The sequence below is a fragment of the Crocuta crocuta genome, unplaced genomic scaffold (genome assembly GCF_008692635.1).
Source record: "Crocuta crocuta isolate KB4526 unplaced genomic scaffold, BGI_CrCroc_1.0 scaffold396, whole genome shotgun sequence".
NCBI classification, from domain to species: Eukaryota; Metazoa; Chordata; class Mammalia; order Carnivora; family Hyaenidae; genus Crocuta; species Crocuta crocuta.
The window spans coordinates 887692-909859 of record NW_027533259.1 but is presented as its reverse complement, the minus strand read 5'-3'; the positions used below and the strand labels follow the sequence as shown (position 1 = coordinate 909859).

The 22168-nt window shown below is 41.1% G+C and overlaps 1 protein-coding gene across 2 annotated transcripts in view; it reads right to left on the bottom strand.

Annotated features, from left to right (window-relative positions):
• Positions 1-22168, bottom strand: part of PUS7 (pseudouridine synthase 7) — a 46774-nt gene that overhangs the window by 4199 nt on the left and 20407 nt on the right. Inside the window, exons 7-12 of one of the 2 annotated variants that reach the window (XM_077746968.1) lie at positions 15161-15289; positions 14041-14166; positions 5526-5587; positions 4512-4672; positions 3413-3539; positions 1816-1917 (exon numbers count right to left, since the gene is read on the bottom strand). In XM_077746968.1, the coding sequence (XP_077603094.1) occupies positions 1816-1917; positions 3413-3539; positions 4512-4672; positions 5526-5587; positions 14041-14166; positions 15161-15289 (707 nt within the window). The remainder of the gene's footprint in view (positions 1-1815; positions 1918-3412; positions 3540-4511; positions 4673-5525; positions 5588-14040; positions 14167-15160; positions 15290-22168) is intronic. The other variant, XM_077746969.1, reaches the window with a different exon arrangement.

Here is a 22168-nt window from a genome sequence, read left to right as displayed (position 1 = left end):
ATTTAACCCTATAAAAGGCCTTCTATAGTTCTTTAAAAAAATTATTTTTCATATTACTAGTATTAACAGTTTTGGGTAACACAATTTGCAAACATGATAAGCAGATTTCTTTTTAATGTTTATTTATATTTGAGACAGAGAGCATGTGAGCAGGGGAGGGGCAGAGAGAGAGAAGGAGACACAGAATCTGAAGCAGGCTCCAGGCTCTGAGCTGTCAGCAGAGTCCGACATGGGGCTTGAATCCATGAACTATGAGATCATGACCTAAGTTGAAGTCAGACAGTTAACCAACTAAGCCACCCAGGAGCCCTGATTCCTTTATTCAAGTTACTCATAATAAATATGGGGTAGACCAGGGTCAAGGAGAGACTCCTCCACAACATGTCTATAAGACAACAGGGATCCCTAAATTGAGCACAGCTGGATGCTACGTGTGCATATGTAACTGATCCACACACCCAGCCAGTGGACGAGCCCCCATTTCAGCCACAAGGTTTTCATGAACGGGCTTTGTCAAAGGCTGTACTGAATTTATGGCTTAACTGGCATTGGCCCATGTTTTGGATCCTGAGAGGTACAGAAAGAAAAGATGTTTAGTTTTCTCTTTTGGAAAGAGAGCAAGAATGGCTCTGAGCATCTTAGTGTGTTCCTTCTGGCTAGTTCCTGGCATCAGTCTCCTTGGACCTCACGGTACCATCAAGACAGACAGATCGTTCCCCTCCCCCTCAACTCCTCTCCTATTCATTCCCTCCTCCTTTCCCTCAGTGAAGTCAACCTCTCGGAAAAATTAGGAGCACAGCAATCTGATTATATGAAGCAATATGTGACTGGCAGATAACTAACTTTTATAAGTATTTGCAGTATCAAAGAAGGGTGTTAATTCCTTTTTTTTTAATAGTTTATTTTTGAGACAGAGAGAGACAGATTATGAGAGGGGGAGGGGCACAGAGAAAGGGAGACACAGAATCTGAAGCAGGCTCCAGGCTCTGAGCTGTCAGCACAGAGCCCAACGCAGGGCTCCGAACCCATGGACTGTGAAATCATGACCTGAGCTGAAGTTGGACGCTTAACTGATGCTTAACTGAGCCACCCCAGTTAAGCACCCCAGAACGGTGTTAATTCCTAATCAGTCTATACTTTGTGTGTGGTTTCAAGGAATATAACATTGATAAGCAAAATAATCACTGTGACCCCTTGAGAGAAAAAAAAATTTTTTTATGTTTTTACTCATTTGAGAGAGACAGAGACCATGTGAGTAGGAGAAGAGCAGAGAAAGGGAGAGAGAATTACAAGGAGGCTCCGAGATGTCAGTGCAGAGCCTGACACCAGGCTCCAACTCATGAAACCATATGATGATGACCTGAGTCAAAGTCAGACGCTTAGTCGACTGAGCCACCCAGGCACCCCTCCACCATTTTGTTTCTTAATTTAAGTTATCCAGGGGAGGGGCGCCTGGGTGGCTCAGTAGGCTAAGTGTCCAACTTTGGCTCAGGTCATGATCTCACGGTTTGTGGGTTCGAGCCCCACGTCGGGCTCTGTGCTGACAGCTCTGAGCCTGGAGCCTGTTTCAGATTCTGTGTCTCCCTCTCTCGCTGCCCCTCCCCGACTTGTGCTCTGTCTCTCTCTGTCTCAAAAATAAAGTATAAAAAAATAAAAAAATAAAAAATAAAAATTTTTAAGTCTGATGGAAATTAAAGTTCTAAAATTTTATTTAAAACACTGATTTTTTCCCCCTCTCTCAATTCTCAGCGGCTGGTGAGTGGCTTACAAATATTAGGCTTTATTTTACCTCCTTTTCCCTGACAGGGAACTTACTTTTATGCTTTGGGTAGATAACATCGAAACCAGGCAAAGGCATCACCACATCATGGATGGAGTAATTGTCAACATCTTCTTCATCAATATAGGTGGCTGTAGCTGCAAATGGACACATAGATAAACTGAGGAAAAACTGTGAAAACAGGTGATATTTTCATGAGCTTGATCTTCAAAAATTATATGCAAGTTGACCCAGGATGAGTGGCCTACAAAGTTTAAGGAAATTAAGTTAGGGATCTTTCTGTCTTTTCTGCTCTACCCAAGAAATAAAATCATGGATTTAGAACAAGTGGAAAGTCAAGGAAAAAAAAAATCTCAAAACCTATTTATTTCTCAGCTGCACCCTCATGTTTTTAGAATGCTTTAAAAAATCATCTCCTTTCCACTTTTTAAACAACCCTACAAAATAGTATCTAGAAAGCTACTGCCATTGGATGCATTTTTATAGAAGAATAACTTTTTTTTTTCTTAATTTTTTTTTTTTAATGTTTTTTATTTATTTCTAGGAGAGAGAGAGAGACAGCGTGAGCAGGGGAGGGTCAGAGAGAGAGGGAGTCACAGACTGAAACAGGCTCCAGGCTCTGAGCTGGCAGTCAGCACAGAGCCCGACGCGGGGCTCGAACCCACGAACCGCGAGATCATGACCTAAGCGAAAGACGGACACTTAACCGACTAAGCCACCCAGGCGCCCCTAGAAGAATAACTTTTAAAAGTTAATCTGCATTTAGAGGATGAAATGTGATGGCACACGGGACAGTAAAACACACTGGATGCAATCAACACTGGAGGAGGTTACAACCTATTAATTCAGGATAATCAAAATTTCTCAACAGCACCCTTAGTGGATTTACTGGGGACACATGCAGATGAACAGGCTATGCCTTCAGACAGCACAAGGATGGCCGGGTGGGCCAGAAGAACAGAGACTCTGGAAACAGGCCGACTCTGATTCTGAATCCCTGCCTTTTCTTTTTTTAGCCAGCTGTGGAATCGTGTGCCCCTCGTCTGAACAGAGGGAACACTTCACACAACACTTTGGGTTTGCTTTAAACCAGAAGAGGCAGGCAAAGGGCTTCGCACCAGGCCCGGCACTTGGTGGGGGTGTGGCCATCAGTGGCGACCCATGTGTTTTAGGGACACTGCCGCCACAGAGTAAGCGCTCAGCGCCTGTTACGTCATGGCCCGTGGGTGAGGTGGGCTCAGGTTGGGTGCTGACTTACAGAAGCTCTTTAAAACTGGAGAACAGCTGAGGGGCCAAGGCGCGTCCGGAAGTGTAGAGGAGTATCTGCCAGACCCAGATTAAAGTGTGGAAAAAGACTCAAGGCAACATTTCATTCAAATCTTATTCTAGCCGAGGAAACGGAGGCAGAGACCCAGAAGAGGGTCAGATGCTTACTCAAATCGTTTGCATATTTTGATTAAAGATTCAGATCCAAACTGTTCAGTCTGGGCTTACGATGCCTTTCCATTTAACCTTACTAGACAAGCCCCCCCTCTCCCTGCCCCCAAGCAGTGGCCAGGCTGGATTTTAAGCACTAGTGTCAAATGACTGAAGCCTAACTTGGTGGAGTCATGAGGGTATCTCCTTTTTTACCTCCTTTGAGAACGAGGTCCCCCGGGACGGGCCTCAGTCCGTACTCTTCGATCCTCTTGCTTACCATGTTATTCCACACATAGCTTTGATAGCTATGAATATACATTAAGCGATTATTTCTTGGTATCTGGAGGGAAGGAAATGGGCAAGGAAAAAAAATACATATTCTGAGTATTAAAAGTACCGTACTTACCCAGACCTCTCACTTGCTCAGTGATGACCCCAGGACAAGAAGCTCATAGCTTGAAGCTCTGGTCTCTAAAAGCTTATAGAAACAGTGACTGATGCACGGCAACCAATCTTAGAGACAGAAGCCCCTCTGACTGCGGGCGGACCTCATTGGCTTCCAATGCGGCAGCTCCCGCTCATTCAGGCAAATAAAGCAGGTCCTGTGGAGCTCACATCCTAAGCCAAAGACACGGACAGCCCTAAACTCTAGAGATTCGCACATCAGTTATACAGCACACAGTGCTTTCTGCCTGCTAATGGCCATTGAGGGAGAAAATCTGAATGACTGAACAGACAACTGATTTCATGCAGCAAAAATTCTTTCTTGTTTACCAGTGGAAGAGTAAGTGAGACGTTAAGAGCTAAACTTTAGTCCACGCAGGATCACAGCCATCTGAATACTGGCAGAGGCCCCACCTGCCAAGATGGTACACACCCCTGAGCAACCACGAGGAAACCAAACTAAAATGTAATCACTAGGATGCTTCCAGTGCAACCTCCTATTGAGGCAGGTTACCGTCCTGATGTTGGGGAATGATCAAGCGAATTCTAAGATGCATTCTGAATTTCTCAAGTACTAAGATATTGGATTTAAATTAACATTTCCTTGTAGACAGTATTTACCACTTTCATGCTTGTCTCAGCCCTCCATGTGCGTAACTGTGGTGGACACCACCCATACCCACTACCCTCCCCCGTCACCATTCAGGGTACAAACAAGGATCGCTCAGGTAACACACGACTCCGAGATCACCAAAGGATCCTTATTTACCTTCCACTCTTTTGAACTTTGGTACAATATTTAAAGGTAAAATTTAAAACGCATTAAACCACCTCAAGTCATTTGCCTGACTTCACAAATAGCACTCACTATGCCAAATGCAGAGACTATATTCTTCATTCCATATTTTGAAAGTCCTCGCAGCAGCTGCCCTTCCACACACCTTTTGACAGGGAGTTTTCTGAGGGCAGCAGCTGGGTCTTTGGTCTTCGCCCACTCTTCCCTGCACTTAACCAAGTAGCCCTTTTCAGCTGGAGAGAAAGAAAGTTGTATTAAAACAATTTATCGAATAGACAGATTTCTGTAACTTAACATGCTTCCTAGAGAACACAAAAGTAGAGAACGCTCTTTGTCATACAGGTACTCTGAACAGCTTCTGCTCACCTTAGAATACCCGTCAAAAGACGAAAAGGTGGCATGGGCAGAGTGTACAGAATGAAACAATCAACATCCCCCCATCCCAGGATTTAAGGTCCATTACTGTCCCCTTATCACAGCTGATTCACCAGAAGACAAAACCTAGGGAGTCCTTTCTTCTTTCTCTTTTTCTACTGTGTTGGCAAATTTAATAGGCCACCCTCCTTAAAGGAGACAACTTTCTTTAATTTGTAAATGAGTAATCACCCAAAGGGCCTAATTGTTTTGATAATTTGTATAATAGTATTTAAATCAGACGGTATGAATTTAGATGCGCTTTCTGGAGACTATCTAGCAAACTCTTCAAACTAAAAATCTTCAACACGTTTTTGCCCAGTTTTTACATTCTATTATACTATGCTTTAGCAAATTAACCACAAATTAACCATGGATTCTTTTATGTTCAGAGACTTAATAGTGCATTGGGCAAAGGAAATATATTTGTTTGTGAATTAATTAATTAGACGAGCTAAATGGCTGAAAATAGGACATAAATTATAAATATCAAATATATACATATAATTTGTGAAAAAATAAACTATCCTTTTTATTTTCCTATAAAAACAATTTTTTAAATTTCTGACATACCTACCCAATATGTACATGTATTCTTCTATTCAAAGCAAGTCCACGAATATCTAACAAGACATTCTATTTTTTTTTCATTAACATGAATTTTATTCTCACCTCCAGAACGGGGTTTCAATATTAAATCCATGACTTCATTCCAGGAATTCTGTAATATAGCTCTAAAATTAAATAGCATTTATTTTACTTAATTTTGCATAAGATGAATTTTATATGCTGAAATCTGAGGAGTAACAAATCATGTTAATTCTATAAATTTTATTAAACTTAAAAGTAAGGTGAAAAACTAATGACATGTTTCAAATGTAAATGAGAAAGGAACTTAAAAGAGAAGAAAATTAAGAATGTTTACTCTTTAACATTTAACAACACATCAATTTTTATTTTTACTTATTTATTTAAAAGTTTACTTAGAGGGAGAGAGAGCAGCAGAGGAGGAATGCAGAGAAGGTGGGGAGAGAGAGAATCCTAAGCAGGCTCCATATTGTCATCACAGACCCTGATGTGGGGCTCCATCCCATGAACCACGAGATGATGACTTGAGCTGAAACTAAGAGTTGGTCACTTTACTAGTTGAGCCACCCAGGTGCCCCTTATGTCACAGTTTTTTAATAGTATAAATACTACCAAGTCATTAAGCTGTTAAACATGGTATGTGTACAGATTTGTACTAAAAAAACTCTCAATAAATTTTTCCCCTGTGTTAAATACCTTCTTGCCTAGACAAACAGAACAAGTAACACTTTACCTCTCACTGTTTTTCTGGCCCAAATGGAAATATCTTTATTTTTGCTGACTATAAGTTATACATCCTTCTTAAAAATTAAACAGTATATAAGAAAGGTTACCTGAAATCTAATTTAACACTTTACTGAGCTGTCAGCACAGAGCCCGATAAGGGGCTCGAACTCAGACCATGAGATCATGATTGGAGCCGAAGTCAGAGGCTTAACTGACTGAGCCACCCAGGTGCCCCTAAATTAACACCTTAGAGTATATTTTTCATGACTTTTTTTTTCTTTTAAGATTTTTAAGTAATCTCTATGTGAGGACTAAACTCACAACCCTGAGATTTAAGAATTACACACTACATGGACTGAGGCAGCCAGACGCGCCCCCATGACTTTTTTTGATACATCTATAGGTGTACCCAATTCTTCCTTTAACTTTTATATTATCTTTTGCTATACAAAAATTCTATTTTGTGTATCATATCTGGAATTTTTTTCTGTTACAATTTTTGGTCTTGGGAGTCATGCTGAGGCCTTCCTGACCTATAATTAATACTGTCTAGTAATTATTGTTTTAGTTAACTAGGGTTTTTATTTTTCATATTTAAGTTAACCTGTATGGGATACTTTTGTATATTAAACTGTATAAAATGCTGTTTGGTATCCAATGATATGATCATATGGATTGTTTATCAGCTAATGTGAATAATTACGCAACAGATTTCCTACTGCTGGCCACCCTTGCAGTCCTGGAATAAGCCCTGCTCTATCAGTCTTTCAATATTCTCCCTGGTGACACATTATGTAGCTGACTAGGCTACCTGCATCACCTCCAAAGAGAGGAGAGTTCTAACTCAGGACTAGGCATTGGTCTGCCAGGTATCAGAGACATCTTTATTCAAAAGCCTTTGGTATCTGGCCGGCCACATGATTTTGTAAATAGTTTTACTGTAAAACAGCTGTGCTCAACCATGTACACACTGTGTGACTGCGTTCACACTGTTGTAACAGTAGAGGTGAGATGCTCTATGAACACTCCACAACTCACAAAGCCTAAAACATTTACTATGTGGCCCTTCACAGAGCAAGTCTGCCAACAGGTGGTACAATATATTGCAAAGTTTAAGATGCTACCCTACACATGCAAGTTCAGTATATACTGCCATATTAAATATTCGCAGATCTGATTCCAACAGGCCATTCTATCTGGCCCACTACACATGAAGACGTTTTCTACTTTTCTTATGTTCTCTCTCCTTACCTTCCTTTTTAAACAACCGTAAAAAATACATACAACATAGAACTCATCATTTTAGCCACTTTAAACATACAGTTCTACGGCACTAAGTACATTCATACTGTTGTGAACAGGACTACCCCTCTGCAGAACTTCTACATCCTCCTCAATGGAAACTCTGTTCACATTAAACATTAGCTCCCATCTCCCCTCCTCCCAGCTCCTGGCAACCAGCACTCTACCCTGTGTATACATCTAACCATCCTAGGTCCTCATGTAAGAGGAATTAGGGTATTTGTCCTTTTGTGACTGGCTTATTCCACTCAGCATAAAGGTCTTCAAGTATAGTATGTGTCACAATTTCCTTCCTGTCAAAGATGAATGACAGTCCACTGTATCTGTGTATCATGCTTGGTTTATCCATTCACTCGTTAATGGAAACTTGGCTGCTTCCTTCTTCTGGCTATTGTGAATAATGCTCAAAAAGCACAGGTGTATAAATACCTGTTGTGTGTTTGTTTTCACTTTTGTGTATATACTCAAAAATGTAATTTATGGGCCATACGGTAATTCTACATTTAAATTTTTGAAGAGACACTGTATCATTTTCCATAGAGACTGTACCATTTATATTCCCACCAGCAGTGCATAAGGGTTCCCATTTCTCCACATCTTCAACACTTGTTTTGTTTAATTGTTTTTTGTTTTTTACCTAATGGCATTTCTAATGGGAATAAGGTAGTATCTCATTGTGATTTTGATTTGCATTCCCCTAATGATTAGTAATGCTGAGCATCTTTTCATTATTGGCTTATTAGTCATTAATATATCTTCTTGGAAGAGGGGCACCTGGGTGACACAGTATATTAGGTGTCTGACTTCAGCTCAGGTCCCAAGATCTGTGAGTTCAAACCTCCCATCAGGCTCTCTGCTGACAGCTCAGAGCCTGAAGCCTCCTTTGGATTCTTTCTCTCTCTCTCTCTCTGCCTTTCTCCTGTTCACATTGTCTCTTTCTCTCTCAAAAATAAACATCAAAAAAGTTTTTTAAAATGTATCTTCTTGGAAGAAAGGTCAATTCAAGTTCTTTCGAGTTTAAAATCAGGTTGTTTTGTTGTTATTGAGCTGTAGGAACTCTATGTATTTTGGATATTAACCCCTCATCAGATACATAATTTGCAAATATTTTCTCCCATTCTGTGGGTTGCTTTTTCATTGTCTTGATAGTGTCCTTTGGACACAAAACCTTTTTATTTTCTTAAATTTAAATTTATTTTAAATTTTATTTAACATACTGTGCAATATTGGTTTTTGGAGAATTCAGTGATTCATCACTTCCATATAACATCCAGTACTCATCATGAGTGCCCTCCTTAGTACTCATCACCCATCTATCTCATCTCCCACCAAACTCCCTCGATCAACCCTGTTTGTTTTCTATCTTGTGGTTTATTTCCCTCTCTTCTCTTCCCCCTCCTCCCATATATTCAACTGTTTTGTTTCTTAAATTCCACATATGCCTGAAACCATACAGTATTCGTCTTACTGACTTATTTCGCTTAGCATAATACATTCTAGCTCCAGACACATCATTGCAAATGGTGAGATTTCATTCTTTTTGAAAGCTGAATAATATTCTATTGTGTATATATCTATATATACCACATCACCTTTATCCATTCATCAGTCAGTGGATGTTTGGGCTTTCTGCATAGTTTGGCTATTGTTGATAATGCTGCTATAAACACTGGGGCTCAGGTACCTCTATGAATCTTATTTTTGTATTCACTGGGTACATGCCTAACAATGCAATTACTGGATTATAGGGTAGTTCTATTTTTAGTTTCCTGAGGAACCTCCATACTGTTCTTCAGAGTGGCTGCACCAGTTTTCCTTGCCATCAACAATGAAGAAGGGCTTCCGTTTCTTTGCACCCTTGCCAACATCTGTTGTTTCTTGTGTTGTTAATTTCAGCCATTCCAACAGGTGTGAGGTGGTATCTCATCATGTTTTTGATTTGTACTTCTGTTTGTATTTTGATGATGAGTGATGTTGAGCATCTTTTCAAGTGTCTGTTAGCCATCTGGATACTGTACACAAATATCTTAAATTTTATGGAGTCCAACCCTATTTTTTCTTTTGGTGTTCACATAGCCAAGAAATCGGCAACCAAATATCATGAGGTTTTCCCATTTTCTTCTAATTTTACAGTTGCAGCTCTTATGCTTAAGTCTTTGATCTATATTAATTCTCGTAAATGGTAGAAGATAAGGGGTCCAACTTCATTTTTTAATGTGTATATCCAATTTCCCTAACACAACTTCTTGAAAAGACAGTCCTTTACCATTTACCACAAGAATGGTTTTGTCACCCTTGTTATTTGACCATATTTGCAAGGATTTATTCCACCTTTTTAAAAAAAAGTTTTACTGAGGCATAATTCATATATGCATATAATTCATCCATTTAAGTGCACAATATAATGGCTTTTGGTATATTCACAGAATTGTGCAACATCACACAATCAATTTTGGAACATTTTTATCACCCAAAGGAATCCTGCACCCAACAGCAGTCACTGTCTAATACTCCTCCCCCACATCTAGGCACCACCAATCAACTTCCTATCTCCATGGATTTGCCTATTCTTGATAATTCATATAAATTAATCGTACAATATTTTGTCTTTTCCGATGAGCTTCTTTGACTTAGCATGTTTTCAAGGTTCATCCATCCATGTTGTTGCATGTATCAGTATTTCATTCTCTTTTATTGTTTACTTGTTTTAAAGGGGAAAAGGTAGAGGGAAAGAGACAGAATCTTAAGCAGGCTTCATGCCCAGCCTAGAGCCTGACTCAGGGCTCCATCTCACGAATCATGAGATCATGACCTGAACCAAAATCAAGAGTCAGAGGCTTGGGGCACCTGGGTGGCTCAGTCGGTTGAGCTTCTGACTCTTGGTTTCAGCTCAGGTCATGGTCTCATGGTTGGTGGATTTGAGTCCCACGTGCTACTCACAGTGACAGCATGGAGCCTGCTTGGGATTCTCTCTTCCTCTGCAAATAAAACAAACAAACCAACAAAAAGTTGGGAGGTTTAACCGACTGAGCCACCCAGGCACTCTCTTTTACTTGTATCGTTGAATATTATTCCATTGTAAGGAGACATCACATTTTGTTTACCTATTTATCAGTGGATGGGCATCTGGGTTGTTTCCCTTTTCTTGGCTGCTATACACATTGGCGTAAACTTTTGTATGAATGTGTGCTTTCAATTCTTGAGTATATACCTAGGAGTGCAACAGCTGAAACCTATGGTAACTCTGTATTTGATGTTGAAGACCAGCCAGGCTGTTATCCAAAAACAGCTGTAACATTTTACATTTCTACCAGTAGTGCATGCAGGTTCCAATTCTTCACATCCTCACCAACACTTGTTATTGTCAGCCTTTTTGACTTTAGCCCTCATAGTGGATGTGAAGTGATGGCTCACTGGGGTTTTAAATCACTTTTCCCTAATGATTAGCGATTCCCTAATGATGTTGAACATCTTTTTGTGTGCTTACTGGCCATTAATTTATGTTCGTTGGAGACATGTCTACTCAGGTCACTTGTCCATTTTTATTTCAGTTATCTTTTTGGAGAGAGAGAGTGTGTATGAGTATTTGAGTCAGGGACGGGCAAAAGCAGAGAGAGAGAGACAGAGAATTGTAAGCAAGCTCCATGTGGGCTTGTCCCAGGCCCTGATATCATGACCTGAGCTGAAATCAAGAGTAGGACACATTCAAAAGACTGAGCTACCCAGGTGCCTCTCACTTGCCCATTTTTAGACTGTCATTTGTCCTTTTGTCTTTGATTTGTAAGAGTTCTTCAAAAATTTTGGATGTAAGTCATCCTTTCATCTTTGAACTCTAAACTAAGGGTTTTTTGGTTTCTATTTTCCTATGATGGTAACAGTGGGCTGCTTTGGAGCTAGAAATATTCTTATGTTGTGAAAACTGTTGGTTTGGGGCTTTGAATGCACCATATACTCACACTGTATACGTAAGGCATGCAATGCAATTTTTGTTCCTTATTTTTGATAAATCTGATCTCATTTTCATAATCTCTTTACATTATCTTTGGAGCACAAAATTTGCAGGGTCTCATGGCTGTTCTGCCAAATTCATTATAAAAGTTCATTCGAGGGGCGCCTGGGTGGCTTAGTCGGTTAAGCGTCCGACTTTCGCTTAGGTCATGATCTCGCGGTTCGTGGGTTCGAGCCCCGCGTCAGGCTCTGTACTGACTGCCAGTTCAGAGCCTGGAGCTTGTTTCAGAGTCTGTGACTCCCTCTCTCTCTGACCCTCCCCTGCTCACGTTGTCTCTCTCTCTCTCTCCTAGAAATAAATAAAATATTAAAAAAAAAGTTCATTCGAAAGTTGATACAGTTTTCTCTTAAATATTCTGTCCCATAATATAATTAACATTTGCACTATCTTCACCAATATCCTCTGGCCATTTGGCAAGATTAAAAATATTATCATTTATTATCTAATAATAATGATTACCAGTTACTTTAGTTTTCTTCTTGGCAAAAATTTTTTCTCTGGTTAGCATGCTTTCGTTTTAAAATATTACTTTCCAGGGATGCCTGGGTGGCTCAATTGATTAAGCATTCGGTTTGACTCTCAATTTTGGCCCAGGTCATCATCCCAGGGTCATGGGATCAAGCCCTGCAATCAGGCTCCATGGTGAGTCTGCTCAAGATTCTCTCTTCCCCCCTCTCCCCTGCTCTCCCAAATAAAATATTATTTCTGCTTATTGAGCATTTACTGTATTCGAGACATAGAAATAGATACTGCATAGATACAATGTCATTTCACCACCCTGTGGGGTTAGTATTATGATCTCCACTTTACAGATGAGTAGTCTAAGGCTCAGAACCCAAGTCTGATTTTACTGCCTGAGCTTTTAACCTTTACAACACTGCCTGAAGAGGTAGACGAAATACTACGTAACAGATTGTTACCATGTTGTGTTTTTAAAAACACACGAACAAATGCAACTTCCTGTAGTCAGCTGCTACAACCGTGCACTGGAAGTCAGGAAAAGCCCTCATTACCTAGGACTACAGGGGAAAACTGGTGAGCGGCAGCAGACCTCAACCCTAAACTCCACCTTCACTAGAACACGGGCTTGAAACACAAGAAGAACACCAACTATGTAATCTCTCAGATCACTTCCAGCTCATAACTTCTACAATTCTAACTCCCACGAGAATGATTACTTTATGTAACACAGTCCACTGGACAGCAGGACAGCATATGCAGGTTTAGGTTTCTGAGCCCAAGTATTTAGTTATTTATTTTTAAAGTTTATTTACTTACTTAATTTACTTAAGTAATCTCTACACCCAGCGTGGGGCTTGAACAATGCTGAGATCAAGAGTCTAAGTATTTATTGATGGAATTCCCATCCTAGCTTACCCTAGGGGGATTCCCTATTTATTGCCTAAAAGAGAATCATATTTCTCTTTTAAACTTTTAAATGTTTATTTATTTTTGAGAGAGAATAGAACCAGGGGAGGGGCAAGAGGAAGGAGACAGAGGGTCTGAAATGGGCTCTGTGTTGACAGCAGTGAGCCTGATGTGGGGATCAAACTCATGGACAGTGAGATCATGACCTGTGCTGAAGTCAGACACTCAACTGATTGAGCCCTCCAGGCACCCCAAGACAATCAGATTTCTTAAAATTAATTTCACCACGCTATTTACATCCTATGCCACTGTCTTTAAAGGTGGGGAGAGCAGAGACGCAAGTCTAATAAACTGGGAAGTGCTTGTTAACCAAGATCACAAATTACATCATCTCTGTCAGGCTACTCTGAGCTGGAGTCACCCAACTGCTTATCGTACTGAGCCAAGATCTACCTATAAAAAAGAAACTAAAGGGGCGCCTGGGTGGCTCAGTCGGTTGAGCGGCCGACTTCGGCTCAGGTCATGATCTCATGGTTCGTGGGTTCAAGCCCTACGTCGGGCTCTGTGCTGACAGGTCAGAGCCTGGAGCCTGCTTCAGAGTCTGTGTCTCCCTCTCTTTCTGCCCCTCTTCTGCTCACACTCTGTCTGTCTCTCAAAAATAAATAAATTTTTTAAAANCCCAAAAAAAAAAAAATTTTTTAAAAAATTAAAAAAAAAAAAAAAAAAAAAGAAAGTTAAAACAGGATCCCCAGATGGGTTGTCAGGGATGGGAGAGAAACTTACTTTTTGGGTTATATCCTTCTGAACATCAACTTATTTTTTTTAATCATGTACATGTATTATCTCAAAACACAAGAAAAGTTAGAAGGATACTATGGATCAGCTGACGAGATACGCTGGCTCATCTGGCCCAGACACAAATAATTATAAACAACAGCAACAGGGGACCTGGGGGGCTCAGTCAGTTAAGCATCCAACTTCAGCTCAGGTCATCATCTCACGGTTTGTATGTTTGAGCCCCGTGTTGGGCTCTGTGCTGACAGCTCAGAGCCTGGAACCTGCTTCAGATTCTGTGTCTCCCGCTCTTTCTCAAATAAACATTAAAAAATTTTTTAAAACAACAGCAACAAAAAATCTTTCTTCTTTTTTTTAGTAGAGCTTTTTCAGACAAAAGTTAAGAAATGAAATACAAACCTTCCAACTTGATATGTGGGGACGGCTGTAGTTCCAAATCTTTGCATTCCATAGTAGTTAATAAATCCAATCTCCTTGAGAGAGTTCATGGCTTGCTCAACTTGTTCATCAGTTCCTGTTATATTCCTGTAAGGGCCCAAATTTCCCAGGGAAGAAATTCAGTCAAAAACATTCAGGGATACATATCATAAATGACATGGCTTGGTTTCTGTGCCTTTCCCCTTTTTAAAAAAAGTTTCAGGGGCGCCTGGGTGGCTCGGTCAGTTAAGCGTCCAACTTCAGCTCAGGTCATGATCTCACAGTTCTTAGGCTTGAGCCCGGCATCGGACTCTGTGCTGACAGCTCAGAGCCTGGAACCTGCTTTGGATTCTGTCTCTCTCTTTCTGCACCTCCCCCACTCACGCTGTCTCTCTCATTCAAAACTAAAGAAACATCAAAAAATTTTTTTAAGTTTTATTTAAGTAATCTTTACACCCCATGTGGGGCTGAAACTCATGATCCCGCAATCAAGTCGCATGCTCTTCCTACTGAGCCAGCCAGGCACCTCTCCCTGCCTTTCCCTTACCCCCTGCAGCTTTCTCTCTACCTCATGAGGACTCTTTTGTTTTTTTTAATTGTGGCAAAATATCCATAACATTAAACTGACCACGTTTATTGTTTTTAAGTACCCACACAGTGGCACAACGTTCCCCACGATCTACTTCCTGAACTTTCCCCTCTTCCCAAAGGGAAACCTGCTCCCATTAAACAACAGCTCTCCTTTCCCTTCCTACACCCCCCGCCCCAGGTAAACTCTGCTCTATTCCCTGTGTCTGTGAGTTTGCCCGTCCAGGTACTGCGTGTAGGCGGAAGCGACAGGCTCTTCGTCTTTACGCCCCGTGTCTGAAACAGCCAGCTGCTCTCCAAAGGAAGGGCTGGGTTTTGGGAGGTGAGGGGGTGTTGGCACAGACACTCCAGCAGTGCCTGCTCTCCCGGTCTCGGTCTCGTCAGGCCCCACTCTGCCTTCCTTTCCTGCCGCACCTGTGAGCACTCGCTCACCCGGGTGGAAAATGGTCCAAACAGACATGAGGTGCTCCAGCAAGACCCTCTCTGTCCTGCGCTCCCGCCTGCGGGTCTTTACCTGAGGACAACAGTGAAGTGGTTCCCTTGAAGCTCTCCCAATTTCAGAGGGTTTTTCTGATAGCTGAAATTCCCTAGCTTAAAGTTCATCAAGCACTTGTTCAAGTGGGCAAGCCTTTGAGCAGTTATTCTAAAAAACACAAAAGAAAAAAAGGAGCACAAAGAGGATCACGAAATGCTGCCTCACCCAAGTAGTCCAGGACGCGCTACTGCTGGTTTCTACGTGAAGCACGACTGCAGCATGACGCGGGCAAGGGGCAGCCCGCAGCCCCAGAGCGCACTCTCCACGTCCCGCAGGCTGTTCTCCAGCAAAATGATACTGGTCCCTTCCTCCTGGACAGATGTAGCCCGAGCCATGTTTATACTCATAAAGCCTCATGTTACTTATAACAAGAAATGGGACAATCACATCTGTGCAATTTGCGACTCTTTTGAGGGGGGAAGGGTACGGCCAGGGGATAATAGCAGAGAGCCATCCCATAGACTCTAGAGATTATTCTTAAGCATTTTAAAGAGTCGGTCTCGTTTTCAGAAAAATACTGCAATCTTGCCACAGAAAACTTGGAAAAGTACAAAGAAAAGAAACACAATTTATAGTTTCATCACCTGAAAAAAGTTTAACGTTTAACTTTGTAATTGCTCCCATGCTTTTCTTTTTTTTCCCATTCTTTTCTTTTTTTAAGTCTATTTGTTTTGAGACAGAGAGGGAGAGAGCAGGGGAGGGGCAAAGAGAGAGAGAGAGAATCTAAAGCAGGCTTCAGAGCCTGATGTGGGGCTCAAACTCACGAACCATGAGACCATGACCTGAGCTGAAATCAAGAGTCAGACACTTCACCAACTGAGCCACCCCGTTGCCCCTCCATTCTTTTCTTCTTAAACACATTAAAGATAGAGCTACAGATGGAATCTTACCACAAATGTGTACCTTGCTATCATTTAAAATGTATTAGAAAGTGTTCATGAAAAATTCCCTAGTAGTAATGTATGTAGGAAAAACAAATACAGGACTGAAAACCTTTTGTCCTTTCTCTATCCCTTAACACCTCTCCCTACCAGCAGCCAATATTACAGCTTCCTGTGTTTCCTTCCAGAAACACTTTCTGTATACAGAAGCATGTAAGTACCTACTATCTCCTCTCTTTTAAGTATTTTTTGGAAGCTTTTAACACAAATGTCATATATATGGAAAAATACACGACTCCTAAGTGTTCTGCTTGATTAATTTTCACAAAGTGAACATGACCATGTAACTAATACCCAGATCCTCCCTTTTAGAAAACAAATTTTGTTACATTAGAAATTGTTCAGCATCTTGCTTTCTCCACTTAAAAATGAATATCGGATGGGGCGCCTGGGTGGCTCAATCAGTTAATCGTCTGACTTTGGCTCAGGTCATGATATCGTGGTCTGTGGGTTCAAGCCCTGTGTTGGGCTCTGTGCCGATAGCACGGGGTCTGCTTGGAATTCTCTCTCCCTTTCTCTGCTCTTCTCCCGCTTGCACTTTCTCTCTCAAAATAAATAAACTTAAAAAAAAAAGAATATCTGACATTTCCTTTATTCACACAGTACTTCTGAAGCTGCCTCAGCCTTTGGCCAGCTGTACAAGGATGGCTGGTCCCACATGGACAGTTAATCCTTTATGTGACCAGTCTCCTTCCATGGACATTTAAATTGCTACCTATCTTTTGCTATCACAAAGAATTCTAGAGCAAATATCCTTACACATACTTCTTTGTGCATCTATAAAGGTACATGTTTGGAATAAATCCCTGGGTGTGGATTTGAAACCCTACTGCCCTCCAAAAATGTTTTTTCAACTTATGTTCACACTATTAATATGTAAGTGCCTACTGCCACATCCCTGTGTCTTCTCCCATAGTGCATTATAAATCTTTTTGACTGCCAGTCTGTTAAAAACGGTATTTTATCTTGGTTTTTACGTACATACTTCCTATTGTGAGGAACATTTAAACATTTCTACATGTGTTGACTGCGAACTGCCTGTTTGTCCTGTTACCCATTTTTTAAACCTATTTTTAACATGTGTTTACTTATTTATTTTGAAAGAGCAAGAGCTCGAGCATGTACGTGAACAAAGGATGGGCAGAGAGAGAGAGGAAAATACAGAATCTCGGGCAGAGCTCATTCTGTCAGCACAGAGCTCAACACCGGGCTTGATCTCACGAACCACAAGATCGTGACTTAGCTGAAACCAAGAGCTGGGACACTCAACCAAATGAGCCATCCAGGTGTCCCCCACCTTCTTTTTCTTTTTTTTTTTAAACCTATTTTCGATTGTTTTTATTTTTATTGCTGTTTTCATACAGTAAGGAAATCTCCTTACCACATATTTTGCAAATCTTATCTCCCATTTTGAGTTTAGTTTATTTAGAGTAGTTTATACTTATACTTTGCTGGGAGATTTACCAAATGTTAACTTTTCCACAGATTTACTTTATATCTCTTTCTAGGTCTATAAACACTCACATAGTAAATACTTCACCAAACCATCGCGAGTTATTTGCAGACATCACCCCTAGAGACCTGTGTGAGTGTCTCCTGGAAGCAGCAGAGTCACCCGCCTAACCAAGTGGGTCCCACTCGGGAAGCATCACCTGAAATTCGACACTACCAACAAGGAGTCCATAGCCAAATCACCCAATTCCCCAATAACATAATTTCTATTTTTTTAAGCTCCTTAAATTCAAGATCTAGCTGAGGACCGCAGACTGCCATTGGGACGTCCAGTTATATTCTCCACTAAGGTACCTGGATCTGCCCAGCCTTTCGCATTACACCGCTGTCGGACTTCTGGCAGAATCCAGGCCGGCTGTTTTACACCGTGCCTCTGTATCTGGATTTGTCAGATTGTTTCCTCAGGATTAGGCTTAGGTAAACACATTACTTAGGTGACACTGTGGCTTTTTCAGTGTTATCACAGCAAAAGGCAATAATGTTCTGTTTGGCCATCACTGATGGCAAAAAATTTAATCATTGGGCTAGGATGGTATTTGCTAGTTTTCTACCATAATGGGACCTTTCCCTCTTCTCCCCTACCATCCACCCATCCATCAATCCACTTAAAAATGTTTATTTTTGAGAGAGAGAGAGTGTGTGTGTGAGTGAGAGCGAGCCTGAGTAGGGGAGGGGCAAAGAGAGGGAGACAGAGGATCTGAAATGGGCTCTACACTGACAGCAGGGAGCCCAAGGCAGGGCTCGAACTCTCGAACTGAACCTAGATGCTTACCCAGGCACCCCTCTCTTCTTTGTAATTAGTAAACTGAAGGGTGATATTTTAAAAACTGGGCAACCTACCCTGTTTTCCCATAGTCTTGCATCTGCCTGTTCAGGTATCTGAGGATTCGTATGGCCTGAAGCAAATACTATTGCGAGTTTGTGAGTGTTTTTCTATACTACCACTCCTGCCTTTAGCTGGCATTCTTCTGTAAATAAGGACTACAGAGTAAAACTGTCGTTACGTTCATGAATATTTTTTTAATAGTTCTGAAATTTAAGTCATACTTAGAGTATTCCTAGTCAGAGATTATTATTAAAATATGTCAAGTATAAATAGAGTACTTTTACTGTTTTTTCCCTAGTAAGAAGGGCACTTCTGTTTTGTTTTAGCTTAGAGTAGTGGTTACTTTTTATCACGGCTCATTTACAGAGTTTTGGCCTCCACGTGTTCACTAACACGCTAATCTTCACTACTGGGGTTTTACGAGTTTCCACTGGTTGTGGAGAAAAATAAAAGAACTCTGGGCACTGTTGTTTCAGGGGCTTAGAGGGGGACTTCCTTTTCTCACTCCCCAGCCTGCCTCTGATGCCAAAAGTGGATCGTTTAGAAAGGAGCGGGATAGGTGATGCTGACTTGGGAAGGTTTTCCTTCTCTCACGCCCTGCTTTACACCATGGAGCTCCTCATGCTAAGCAATGAGGAGGTCAAGGGATGAAAAGAGCAAGTGGTTTTCACACACACACTGGCAACCAGGTCAGCTGCAGCTCAGTGGCTTAGACTCTACATTTTAAATTAACAGCATCACACATGGCTTTCTGCTTTATGTGCTTTTAAAAAGGTACATTGTGGGGACTTCTAGGGGGCTCCAGTTAAGCATCTGACTTTGGCTCAGGTCATGATCTCACAATTCGTGGGTGCAAACCCACGTTGGGCCAGATCTGTGCTGACAGCTCAGAGCCTGGAGCCTGCTTCAGATTCTGTGTTTCCTTCTTTCTTTGCCCCTCCCCTGCTTGTGTTCTTTCTCTCTCTCTCAAAAATAAATAAACATTAAAAAAAAAAAAGGTACATTGTGGAGTATAAAAACTGCACCAAGGATCTGGCTACAAAAAATATATATACATATCTGTATCTATGTTTCTGTGCAGTGATACCCCGGCTTCTCCTGTCTGACTGGCTTCGTTAATATCTGGCAAAAAGAAGTCACAGCTTTGGAAGCCATTTCCCCCAATCTCCTTATTTGCTGCAAATAAAAGTTTTCTTTGTGTGTGGGGGGGAAAAAAGACATGGCATGGCAAAGCACTGCCACTTTATGCACTAGGTCAAGATGTAAAACAAGTCATCACCAATTCTTTCATACACTTGGCTTTTATGTTTAAAGTTCTGATCGTCTTGCAATTTATTTAGAATAGGGAATGGAGGTAAGGAACCAATATAATTTTTTTTTTCCAGATGGCTAGTCAGTTTTCTCAACACTGTTCAGTGACTCAACCATTTTTTTTCTATGCTGATTTTATAGTTTATTTTTAAAAAATTTAATGTTTATTTTGAGAGAGCACATGCAGGGGTGGGGGCAGGAAGAAGCGAGAGCGAGAGAGAGAAAGAGAAAGAAAGAGAGTGCAAGCAAGCTCCACACTCAGTGAAAAGCCCAACCCAGGGCTCGATCTGATGACCTTGGGATCATAACCTGAGCCAAAATCAAGGGTTAGACACTTAACCAACTGAGCCACCCAAACGTCCCTCTGCTGATTTAAAATGCTACTATGAATACATACTAAATCTGTGGATGGATGTGGGTCTCTATTTTACCAACTTACATGCCAAGATCAAATTGCTTTAACACTCTATTTCTCTTCCTCTCAAAAATAAGCAAACATTAAAAAAACCATTAAAAAAATAATATTGTTTTTAAATGTTCACTCATTTTTGAGAGAGAGAGAGAGAGGAGAGAGAGACAGAGCAACACTCAACCAAGCCACTCAGGTGCTCCAAGCATCTGATTCTTGATCCTGGCTCAGGTCATGATCACAATCATACTGTTTATGGGATCGAGTCCTGAGTCAGGCTCTGTGCTGATAGTGCAGAACTTGCTTGGGATTCTCTCTCTTTGCCCCTTCTTTGCACTCTCTCAGAAAGAAAATAAACTTTAAAAATATAAGACATTGGCCTTTCATTTGAGATTTTTTTTTTAACGTTTATTTATTTTTGAGAGACAGAGCACGAGCGGGGGCGGGGGAGAGAGAGAGAGAGAGAGAGAGAGAGAGAGAGAGAGAGAGAGAGAGAGAGAGAATCTGAGGAAGGCTCTAGGCTGAGTTGTCACCACACAGCCCGATGTGGGGTTTGAACCCATGAACTGTGAGATCATGACCTGAGCTGAAGTCTGACAGTCAACCAAGTAAGCGACCCAGGTGCCCATCATTTAAGATTTTTTAATTTTGTCATCTTAAAATATTTTTATATTGTTATGACAACACTTTAGTAAAGAGGTTTTTAAAATTAGAAATAATCTGGCATGCCTGCATGGCTCAGTCGGTTAAGCGTACAACCTGGGCTCAGGTCATGATCTCTTGGTTCACAAGTTCAAGCCCCACATCTAGCTCTGTGCTAACAACTCAGAGCCTGGAGCCTGCTTTGGATTCTGTGTCTCCTTCTCTCTCTGACCCTCCCCTGCTCATGCTGTCTCTCTGTCTCTCAAAAATAAACAAAATGAAAATTAAAATAAATAAAATAAAATTAGAAATAATATAATATGGATGAAAATAATTCATCAACTGAAATTTACTTTTTTACTTAAGATTCTCCAATTTGTGCCAATTGAGTTGTTCACAATTTCTCAAAATTATAAATAATGCTGCATAATATATCACTGCACATAAGAAAGTCTGAACTTGTTCTAAATTCAGGTTTCCTCTGAAGAGACAGCTACTCTGAGAACCACCTGAATGAAGAGCATCTGTGCTTCACTTTGTTGAATGATACACTTTACACCCTAGACTGGTTTTAGCACTGGTCCCTGAGATCATTCCTGCTGGCGGGAGCCATGGCCCAGCTGTGGCCTGGAAATACAAGAGTTGGGGGTGTGTGGGTATGTTTGGAAGTGGTTTCTAGGCCCCGGGCCTGCATAAAAGGCTGAGCTCTGCCCCGAAGTGCCCTGCCTATACACCCAAAATAGCTGGTCAGGTAAGAGGCCCCACAGAGGTGTGCACTGTGCCCTGCAGTGTCCGAAGTCCCAATGTTTCATGAAAAATTCACGGGCAAGTTTTATCTTACTCCGTAGTTAAAAACATGCTGATACTGAGTTAAAGAAATTGTTTAAAATTCACCTATATAATATCAGCTTCCATTTCTTTTTTTTTTTGTTTTTAAAATTTTTTTTTAANTCAAGGTCCATCCATGTTGCTACACATGGCCAGATTTCAGTCTTTCTCATTATCAGCTTCCATTTCATCTCACAGAATTCTCTTTCTTCGCTGAAAACTTCCCTATACTTTCTGAAGATAATCAATTCTTTGATGCATATCAATCAGCTTAGTTCAATACGTGCAGAAGCAGGCTGACCAGATTTCTCGAGGAAAAAAAATCTGTCGTTGCCCCATTAATTAACACAAAATGTAGGAAGCTAGCCAGAACAGTTGGGAAACGGGCAGGGCTCCTACTCCATTCCCCTCCCGCTCCACCCCCAATGCCCAGTCCAACCCGAGGACCACACAGCATGGAGCAGCTCAGGTCCCGCCCTGGGCCAGCTGTTTTATGTTTTTTTTTTTTTTTTTTTTTT